At 42.9% G+C, this 10,985-nt stretch overlaps 1 protein-coding gene and 1 long non-coding RNA gene across 7 annotated transcripts in view; both read left to right on the forward strand.

The window, feature by feature from the left end:
- Positions 1-6: 6 nt before the first annotated feature.
- Positions 7-10,985, forward strand: part of CASC4 (cancer susceptibility candidate 4) — a 45,706-nt gene continuing 34,727 nt past the window's right edge. For 5 of the 6 annotated variants that reach the window (XM_019503882.1, XM_019503881.1, XM_019503883.1 and 2 more), the window contains exon 1: positions 7-351. In XM_019503882.1, coding sequence (XP_019359427.1) covers positions 25-351 — 327 coding nt within the window. In that variant the 5' untranslated portion in view covers positions 7-24. Of the gene's footprint in view, positions 352-8,872; positions 8,985-10,985 lie in introns of those variants that run through there. The other variant, XM_019503886.1, reaches the window with a different exon arrangement.
- LOC109288395 lies at positions 2,955-6,522 on the forward strand. Its single transcript, XR_002095128.1, has 2 exons — positions 2,955-5,111; positions 6,307-6,522. It is a non-coding gene; the product is annotated as an uncharacterized LOC109288395 (long non-coding RNA).

Consider the following 10,985-nt stretch of genomic DNA (forward strand, 5'->3'; position numbering starts at 1 on the left):
CTCCGCCGCCCCCCGGCCGCCCCCATGGTGGGCTTCGGGGCCAACCGCCGGGGCGGCCGCCTGCCCTCCCTCGTGTTCGCGGCGCTGCTGGGGCTGGTGGCGCTGCTGGCTTTCAACGCTTGGAGTGCGTCGTCCCGCCAGGCCGCGCTGCTGGAGGAGGTGGCGGCGCTGCAGGGGCAGGCGCAGCGGGGCGAGGCAGCCCGCGGGCGGCTGGAGCAACGCAACGCCGAGCTGCTGGGCGCGCTGGAGTCGCACAAGCAGCAGCTGGAACAGAAGGAGGCGGAGTGCGGGCGCCTGGGCGGGCAGCTGCAGGGCAAGGACGGGCAGCTCCGCAAGTGCGAGGACGGCAAGGTAAGGGCGGCAGTGGCGGGGGAGGCCTCCTCGCCTCACCCCCTGTACGCCGCCCAAGGGTGGGGAACCTTATGTCTCCCTCCCCCTGCAAGCATCTTCCTTTCGTCGCCTTGTCAGGATCTCCTCATAGGGAAGTGTTTTTCTCCCACGAATTGTGCTCGCTGCCCTTTTCTGGACCGTCTCTAGCTTTTCTGTGTCCTTCTCCAGGTGTGGAGACCAGTGCTGAGTATGGCATTCAAGATGTGGATGCCCCATGGGACATCACGATATGTTCGGTCCCGATGCTAGCCGGCTTTATGCCGTGACCAGCTCTGCTTGTCTGCCTGTCAGGATGTCTTTGCTTCAGGGTTGTACCTTATTTAAGGGCATCACGGGTGAAACCATTGAGGTGGCATTATGAATAAGGACCAACAAAGTCAGGACTGAGAGAACCTGTGTCGCTGTCTTGAAAGTTGCTGTAAACTGACTCCCACGCTGTACCTTGGCAGTACGTGGGTGCAAGGGCTACACCGAATACAGGTTATTGTTAATATGGCAATGAAAACCTTGGAAGGTGTCCTAGGTAGGTAGGGCTGGGAGTCCTGTCCGTGGTGTTCATAGGCACTTCTACCCAAGGGACATCCTTTTCCTCCCCCCATCCTCTCTTCAGCCCTCCCACCCCCCTACAACTAAGAGGGAAAATCCGAGGTGCCAGAAACGCCCTATAAAATGGCACAAGTTAAAAGCAAGGGTAATGAGGATGCTGCACCAGCAGGGAAGTTGCTGGATAGCTGTTGCAGGAGTTTGCTTTACTTCAGCTTTCTTCCATGACCTCCCACAACTATGATGGCAATACACCAGCATTATCGCAGGAATCAGTATGTGTCGTGTCCCCCCTCCCCCAGCTTTTCCCATAATGGAAAGAAAAGAAAAGCGTTTTCCTTTTTTGTATCTGGTCTGTTTGAACAGCTCCCGCAGCAGTGGGACACGCCACAGGTCAAAGGGAAGAAGTAGAGCTGTTCAAGTTAGGACATTCTTGATGTTTTGGGGGAATGTTCCTAAAACTATACCAAAGGCACAGACACTTGCTTGTATGGGATGGTTTGGATAGGGACGGTTTCTGTGCGCAGGCGCTTGGGCTAGATGACCTCTTGAGGTCCCTGCCAGCCCTACTCTTCTGTGATTCCATGGTCTGTTTTGGCTAATCAAAAATTCGTCCAAAACTTTAAAGGTACAAGGAATTAGCCTCACTTCCTGGATAGCGTGTCTGGTAAATATTTTTGTGCAGCACAGGTGCTACCTGTACTTCTCCTTTTTGACCACATGACTTAAGGGGACTTAAATTATCCTGCACACGTGGAGTTTTTTAAGCTCAAAAATGCCTTTTTTAATTTTATGGTTAAAGTTAGCCATGGATAGTGCTAGCCATCTTGTGAGGGAAATCTTAGTTATCCTTTTGCATATGGCAGTTTCTATTTATTGTGGGAAAAGGTGAGCAAATAGATTTTGTGCCAGCATCGGTATGCTTTTGTGACAATTTAGCAAAGTTAGGTTAAGCAAGCAGTTTTTTCATAGTGAGAAGTGAAGAGTACGTATTAATGTGGTTACGTTTGACAGACTCTATGGTAACAGATGTAGTGCTTCTTGGATCTGGTTGGCAATTGTGTACTTCTACTTGAACATTTAATTTTAGTTACTGCTCTCATAATAGAATTGATGAAATATCACTGTGCAACTGCCCTATTGCTTTTCCTTGAGCTTCCTCCTGCCTGTCATTTAATCATATTTTGCTGTAATGTTATTTAATAGCAGTATTTGTGATGATACAGTTTTACAAGTGCAACTGATAGTTAACTTCATTAAATGGGAATGATTCAGGTGGTTGTTTTTTAGAAACTGCCCAAGTTTTTTTAAATGAAAATTATCTTGAGTCCAAATAAAAATATATATACCTTATTCCCTGTAGCAGAAATAAATTGGGGAGGACCGCAAATTCTTCCTTTAAGTAGAAGTGCCACACATTGATCTGTTTATGGTAAACTTTGGTTCATTTTCCACTGCAGCAATACATGAGCCATTTGCATCTTGCAGTCGAAGTGAAAAGTGGTATTTGCTGGGGATTAATTTGTGAGAGCCTAGAAAGTAGAGGTACACACATACACAAAATTGCCATCAAGTTCATAGCCCAGTCCATGCACTTTTCGGAAAAATCAAGTATCAGCAGAAAATAAAAGAATTATTATACCACACTTTGATTTAACAGTTCACATTTGATAACTGTCAATGAAAACCTGTAGTTAACATGTAATTGCACAATGCTAAAATAAAAAAAAAACTGTGTCTGGTTAAAGAAGCTGAAAATTATGCTAAGCTAGATGTATTTCATTGTCACATACCATATATCTATCTTATTGCTTTGTGAATAGAATGCATTGGATTTTTTTCAAATTTGTTTTTGTTTTTTGGATGACTTTGTTTGAAATTTTGATTTAAAAAAAAATCCTGCTGTTTTATCAGCTCCTCCTTCCTGACTATAAATGACTTTTGACTATGAAAGTTTCTAAAATTATTGACTTAGTGTGTGTGTGTGTGTGTGTGTGTGTGTGGTGTTTCGAAGCCAAGAAAGGAACTTATATTTTGCGTTAAATAAGGAAATATAAGTTCCTTTAGAGCTATTTGATCTTAACTCTGAAATTGGAATATCAGATTAATAAGATACAGTAAGGTTTGAGCATTTAGAAGAAAAAAATCCTACTCTTCATTGCATTTGTTTTTACACCAAATTGACTATAGAATCAAATTTACCAAACCCATAGTAGCTTTTTGTATCCTGTTTATTGCTTTAAACAGAAAATGGCGCAAGTCGCAGGTCAGGCCTACTAATGTTGAAATGTTGCCATCTAGTAAATTGTGGTTAGACTGCTTAGCATAGTTGCATTATTCTGCCTTTATTAGAATGCGAGAGGCAAGGATTTCTGACCTGTCATGGTTACATCATTCTTGTGCTACTGTATATGAGAGTGCATATTTCTTGCTTGAAGGAGCACATTAAAGATTTTTTTTGAATTTTTTTTTTTTTAGTATAACACCACATGTGGAAATGAGAACCCAAAAGAACCCACTAAGGACTTTGGTAGCACCTTTTTAACATTTCCTGAGGGGTCATTTTAACTGAAAATAGTAAATAAAACGGACAATAACTGTTTAATTGTCCAGTGTTAATTTTCCTTGAGGGTTTTACTGTAATGAGAAATGTCTTTGTTTTGTTTCTCACTGGCTAAAATCAGTGTCTGTTATGACTGTTTAAAGCCCTCATAGAAGGTGGACATGGTAAAAACTGGCTGTGATCATTTGATTGATTCCTCTCCTTCAATTCAAGACTATCTTAAACAGTTCTAATAATTATCATTAGCAAATACAGGCCACAGAATGACAGGAATGCAGAATAACTTGAAAGCCAAGTGCTGCAAAACTGCAGTGCTTAGCTGCAGAGGAATAGCCTGGATGCTAGCAAATGCTATAAAACACAATCAAGTTTTGACTTCTTGCGGATGCACTTGAAGTGGCATCCATGTAAACTATCAGCAGGTTTTGTACCATAGACTGGTAGTATGCAAGACTTCAGACTCCACCATAGGCACTGATTTGGAAATATCACTAGTTTATAGAATACTTAGTTTCAAATTCTGGCTGATTAGACAGTAAAAGGCATTTATAACCTCATGTCTAAAGTATCACCGGAGAAAGCAAGGGGGACTAATGCAGTGGGTTAACTGCATTGTCTGTCTTCTCCCCAGAATAAAAATGATACCAAGGACTGTAGCAAAGCCGTACACAGTTATTTGGCATGTTTCTAAATTGCTTGGAATATTACAAGATTAAGGACTTGTTTGCACAGGGCGTAGCTACCTGATATTAGCCTGAGTTGCTGTGTACTGTGTCCATGTGATGTGATTTCTTACAGAGTAGTAACTAGAGACGTACAGCATAGTCTGTCCTCCCATTCCAAGCAGCAGTATTTTCATCTTGTAGCAAGCTGCTGGATATTCAGGTGCCTGGATCTTTCCTGTGTGTGCGGTGTTGATGGTTTTTTGGCTGTCTTCCCGTATTACTTTGCACACCACCCTGACTAGTTTTTTCTCTCTTACTTCTGTATCCTCTAATTCACACAGGTTATACTGATTGGAAGTGACTTGTTTTTTCCTCCTTTAAATGACTCGTGTGCAGCCAGGTTTGATACTTTGTGCTTTTGTACATTTGCACTTGCCTGCTTCTGGAGTTGCACACTAATGTTTTATTCTAGCCTTGCGCGTTTCCTTAGCATGTGTTCAGAGGTTTTGGATTTTCTCACCCTGTAGGATGAGGTGAAGTTTCAGGAAGTCCTGGAGTTTTAATCTTGCAACATGGGTATTTTTGAGGCTGTCAAAAGATGCTTACATGGGATCATAATTGGATGCCATGCACAGTGTTTTGAAACTGAGGGTATGCAAAGGCTTTTGAGGGGGCAGAGGACAAAAAGTCTCCAGCAGTGTTTGAGGCACGTCTCTGGATGGCAAGGAGCTGAGGATTTTGGGATGGAACACAAGTGTTTACGATGTTGCTAATGAAGCAAAGTAGAGGACTCCAGGGCCAACAGCAGCTCTGGGTAAAGAGGTATCTGGAAGTTGGGACTGGACGTGCTAGCAGACCCTCCAGAAATGGACCTGCGCTCCACCTCCATAACCATCAGCCTTTCAGCTGTGGAAGAACCCAGTCTCCTAGCACCGCTGTGGAGGAGAGTGGTAAGCACTGCTATGTTAACCTTTATTCTAAGTACTGGGTATAGCATGCCATGGGCTACACCTGATATTCTTATTGCTGGTGCTAAGGGCTGACATCTTGGGTGCCTGTAGCAGCCTAAGTTGCTCTTTTCCCTCCTCCAGTCACTCCAAATAGGGATGGTGCCATTGTCACTAGAAAGCAGTAGGCTGCTCTGCCAGAGTCAGCTTGCCACCGTGTTCCTCTGTCTGTGCTACACACTCGAACGAGGCATCTTGCCAATTCAGAGAAGAAAGCATTATCACACAAATATTTGTTGATGGTAGGGTAATCCACAGTTCCATTGCGAGGACATAGTGCACTGTGTGCATTGTGTTTTGACTGAGCAAGAAATGATTTTGGTTCATTGGGATTTATCTCGGCACAGAACTTTAACAAAGGGATTTCTCAGAACAAGATGACTTGCTATCAGTAAGCAAATATCACTTAGGAAAGAGGGGGGCTACCCAGCAGTAGTAATGTACTAATACGGGGAGCCCAGCGTACTGATGGTAATTCACTGCAATATTGCATGTGCATGATACAGGATTTTGATCATGCTTGCTGGGGATATAAAAGGGGCATAGAAACTGTTCCGTCTGTGCCCTAGTGTTACAAGACAAGACTGCCTCCTGCCTTGTTCCTGAGTAGGGAGGTAGCCATGCCCTCCATTGACACAGTGTGTTAGAAAGGTCCATACTGGTAAATCACAGCAGCAATTGTGGCTGGGTTTTCCTTACCCTTTGCTTTTTGGCTGTCTGTATTGGGGGTATGCCCTTAGTGTCAGAATCGTCTGCCTCAGTGCAAACACCATCTAATCCACCTGCCAACTCCCCAGAATAACTCTTCTCAGAGATGTGGAGATTTAAGGTTCTTAACAGTGTGCAAATGTAATAACCTCTCATTTTCTGTGCAGTCACAGACCTACATGTTTTGAATACAGTCTCCTGTCAATTAGGAGAGTTTCTCCTATGGTGGGGGGGTGGGTATTGAAGTCATAGGGGAGGAAAAGTAAAAAGTGACTTGCCATCTCCAGAATTTTTCTAAGACTGGGCATGAACCCTGAAGATGGCATCTCAGAATTGGGTGAGGGTGAAAACTTTTGTTTTTTGGGAGGAGGGAGGGGGGAACTGAACAAAGACAACTGAGCACTGGTTGTAACTTTTTCTCACCTTACAGAGGCTGAACCTGAAATACTTGCCATTGCCTTTATCAGCTGCCTCATGTCATGATGTGTAAAGAAAAGAAGAAATGTTGGACATTGTAGAAGTGTGAGATACAAGACTGTGTGTGTTAGGAAATAGGGGAGTTGTTGAAGAATGAGAGCAGGGAAGGCCTCTCCAAAGCCAGATGTCTGAGAGAGAGGCCTTTTCCTGACCCGAGAGACTGAAATGGGGAGTTGCAGAGCCAGTCGACGGGGGCTTGTGAACAGATCAACACAAATGCAAAGCATGCTCCATGAAAACTTGCACTTCCCCTTTACTATCATGCACCAAAGGAAGTGGTGGTGGTCACATCAGCCTGACTCTTCCGTCCTACAGATCCTAAACAATTTGCTCGGAGAACCACAAGAACCCCCATCCATGGGTTGTTCCCACGTGAGAGTGAAAGCGGCAGCTTCTGGGAGCGGAGTACTTTGTTCCCTTTCTGTTCAAACATAGGTTATTGCTATGCCATTTCAGCCTTGGAGTCCTGAATGGAAAAGCCAGAGCAGTGAGTGGCTACATGAACTGATAACTTCCTTGTTATAGATTTCAAACCCCTTCACTCATATGGTGTTTGTACAATGTTACATTATTTGCATCTTTGGAAAAATTAAAGAATGGTTCTATTTAAATATGGTCATCTCTAATCAAAACATCTTATGATCTAAAATCTGAAAGGATCCAGTACCATGAAAGTACAGATTCCAACTTTAAAAATTCATAAAGTAAGAAAGACATAGAAAAAACTAGAATTCTTGGTTCCAAAATGATACCTTTTAAAAATTAGACCAACTGGAAAATGGCAAGAAAATTGTCCTTTTTCCTTTTCTTGCCATTTTCCAGTTGATCTAATAAAAGGTATCATTTTGGAACCAAGAGTTCTAGTTTTTTCTATGTCTTTTTGTCTCAGACCAACACAGCTACCAGGTACACCCCTAAAGTAAGAAAGAACACTAATGAAAAGACACCTTTTTTTTTTTTTTTTTAATGGCCTGGCAAATCACAAAACTACTGCTGATGCCCTACACTACATGTACCTTTTCATGGCCTTTTTCATGTATGATATATGTATAGCACAAAGTAAACACTACATTTTTTAAAAAACAAACAAAAAACCCCCAAGCAATAGTTTTTCCTTAAACAGGATTGCAAGAAATTCCTTATGCTATATTTCTGCCAGGTCTCATTTAGAAATATGTGCCTTAGTAGCTGTCCGAAATGCCCTGAAAGCTTCTTGCTATTCACCTCCCAGTTGTATGAGGGCCTTGATGGACATTGCACAATCAACACATTAATCGCACGATAAATCATATGTCACGTGTTCAGCCATGATAAAATGGCAAACTAGCTACAAAGCTATTCCATACTTAGTGTGGAACATCCTTGTGGCTGATTTGCATCCTGCTTGAATTTGAATTTGTGGCATGTTTAGCATCAGGCTGCACAATGGTGGATGGGCTCCCTGAGTGTCAGCAAGCTGAAAGCTTGTATAGTGTAGACCTGCTCCCTTGATGCCAACAAAATGAAAGGGTGCTGTGAGGGACCTGTTCAGTGTCTGGATCTCCATGTACACAGCTGTGCAATATGGATCTGACATTTTACCCCAGATCCTAAGACTTACACATCCTGCCATGCATGTCTGGCATGGCAGGATGCATCATTTTTTGGGGTCCAGGATAAAATTAATCAGATGTGAGTTCAGCCATGCAATTGATATCTGCCTGGGGCCTGAAATGCCTGTACTTGCTTTCAGATGTTGTGCAGAGTACAGCATTCAGTTATAATTCAAAGCAGGTACTGTCTGGCAGCTTCTAGCCTTTCTGTTAGCAATTGCTTTCTACCCTTCATTCTCCCAAAGGCACACTTTACTGTCAGTGTGGTTAGTTACAGTTTTCTATTATATGGATATCCATTCTGTTATACGGAAGTTTCATCATCAGTGGTGGTAGAAGATAAGCAGAATCTCCCTAGATAATGGGGACACTGTCATACCACAAAAGTTCACAGTGTAGCTGTGGGAACAAATTTACCTTTTTTGGTTTTAGTTAAAGGGAAGAGGCATGAGTTTTAGAGCACTCTGCCATCACAAATTCTTTCCAAACAGCTTGCATTAATTTGGTAAACCTACCACAGTTGTTAAGTGGGGCTTGGAGCACATCAGAATCCCCCTTTCTATTTATAAATTTGTGCCTTGCGTGGAGAGCAAATGAGAATATCCTCTAGTTTCCCAGTATTTATGTGGAACTCCAGTCATGCAAAGTTATAAATAACCCCAGGACTCGCAAGCTTTACAGCACAGGATCATGGTCTTCCTTGAATAGTAGTACATCCCTCCATCCCAGTGGCTGATCTGTTTGCTTCAAATCAGTTAGCTACTGAACGGTAGTTATTTGGTATGAGAAGCTTCCAGGTAGTGATTTCCACAGGCTTCTAAATGGATAGAAGAGCCTTTGTATTGGTGTGCTACTACAGCTCTAAGATCTCTGTAGATCTCCACATAAGTGCCTTTTGTCATCCTAGGTCTACAGCACGGTCCTTTGCAAGCAGTTGATGCCTGTTTCAGTAGCCCAGAAATGGTGCTGCCCAGAGTGAAGCTGTTCCATCAAAAGTCCTTCCAGAAACAGCACTGTCTTCATTCTCATTCACCTATTGGTATGATGGTGGGTGGGAGGTAGCTTAGCTGCTGCTGGAAAAACTATTGCTAAAGTTGCTTGGTAATATACTGGTGGCTTGCAAAGCTGCCTCTGCTGGCATCATATAAAATAAGTCTGTACAGTCTGCGTATTTCTGAATAATAGCTTCGCAGCATGGAGAGCTGCTCTGTCCTTAAGTGGTCTGGTGATGGTTTGAATACAGTGATGCCTAAGAAAAAAGAGTTGGATTAGGGGATAGTGGCAGAATGATCACAGCCAATTTGATGTTTGATCCCTAGACCAACTCCAGGTTCTCCTGGATATCCCAAAATGTGATATGGGCATAATCCAACATGCTATAGGTCCCTGTAGCAGCATAGAGGAGCATGGCATGTTCATCCATAACATTTTGATGTATAACTTGGGAGAAATTCTGCTGGATAGCAGCAGTGCCTTATAGGGAAGTTAAAGCTGACTGTCCTTTTGGATGCAGTTACCATCTGCCCTCTATTAGGCATCACTGCAAAGCAACCCTTTGCATGTAAGGGGCTTGCAACTCTCTTTTCTTATCCTACTGTCTTCCATGTGAAGGAGAACTGTTGTAATTGCTGTTTAGGCAGCATCAGTGATGGAAACCTACATCGACCGTACTATAGAAAGTCCGAGAACTGACTTCCTCACTTTCACTCTTTATCTTTGAGTAACAAAAACAAGAGAGCCAAGGAGAATTTTGTGCCCCTTCACTATAGCTCTTGAGGAAAATCCTTTTTTTCCCCTTATCCGTATTAGTAGTTATCAAGAACAGTGCAATAACTCTGTATTCTAGGAGGGATGTGGGGAAATGGATTCTCTCCATATTTTCCTTAATGAGCATAGATGGGAGGCTCCATGAACTGGAAATGAGCTTCTCTTCCCTCCCCTCCCACAAATTACTGGATTCATAGATGAGAGGGCCCTTCCAGCTCCTAACAAGATCATCAGGTCCAGCCCCTCTGTGCTTGGGCAGGAAAGACGGCTGGGGTCAGATGACCTCAGCAAGCTGAATGTCCAGGTGTTTTTTGAAGACATCAGGAGTAGGTGGTTGTACTTCTCTGGGTGGAGTCTATTCCAGACTCCGGACACTCGAGTTGTAAAGAAGTTTTTCCTTATGTCTAATCTAAAGTGGTCTTCTAGCAATGTATGACTTAGTCCTAGTTTGAAGGATATTTACCTTCAGCTAAGCCCTCTTGATTATGGGTGATGTTTCTGTTTATTAGCTTTGGTTCTGGTGCCTTAAGTTCTGAAGGAAAATATAGTAGAAATATTTATACATCTCTCAAAGTATCTTCCAGTATCAGAGAAGATTCCCTTTTCAAAGTCAAATGTGTTACAAAAAGATAGAAATGGGTAGGTCAGGAACAGGAAAGACCAGAGATCTAAGAAGGCTTCCACTGTCAGGAACTCCAGTGAATTGCTTCTGAAGAAGGTTAAAACTGTATCTCCTGAATTTTGAATAGTATAAATTATAGAGAAATAACCTGTGTATTCAGCATGCAAATTATAAGACAATTCGTTTTAAATACAACAATAAACATATTTAAAAGGATTGAGTCTAGGTTCCCATATAGGGGATGAGTAAAGAAAGCAAATGTTTTGTTTTTTAATAGGGCTGTCAAACTCTTTAAAAATTTGATTGTGATTAGTTGTGTGATTAAAAAAAATTAGTAGCAATTAATTGCTATTTTAATCGCACAGCTAAAAACTTCAAAATTATGCACAGAGAAATGCAAAATTATGCAGGTACTTTGTATGGAGTGGGGTGTGTGTACCAGCAAAATTTGTGAAGGTGTGGGTGTGTGTGTGTGGGGGCACGGTTTGGAGCCTGGGGAAGCAGGTCCCCGCATGCCCTGGCAGGATGCAAGGTGTGGTGTGTCAGGAGTGAGGGGCAGCAGTAAGGCTAGGGGGGCTGTGGCTTGGGAGTGAGGGGCAGGGGCAGAACACTGCATATCACTGTCCCTGCTAATCATATACCGCCCCCCCC

This window comes from Gavialis gangeticus, unplaced genomic scaffold (assembly GCF_001723915.1).
Source record: "Gavialis gangeticus isolate Ggan-Ray unplaced genomic scaffold, GavGan_comp1, whole genome shotgun sequence".
Taxonomy (NCBI): domain Eukaryota; kingdom Metazoa; phylum Chordata; order Crocodylia; family Gavialidae; genus Gavialis; species Gavialis gangeticus.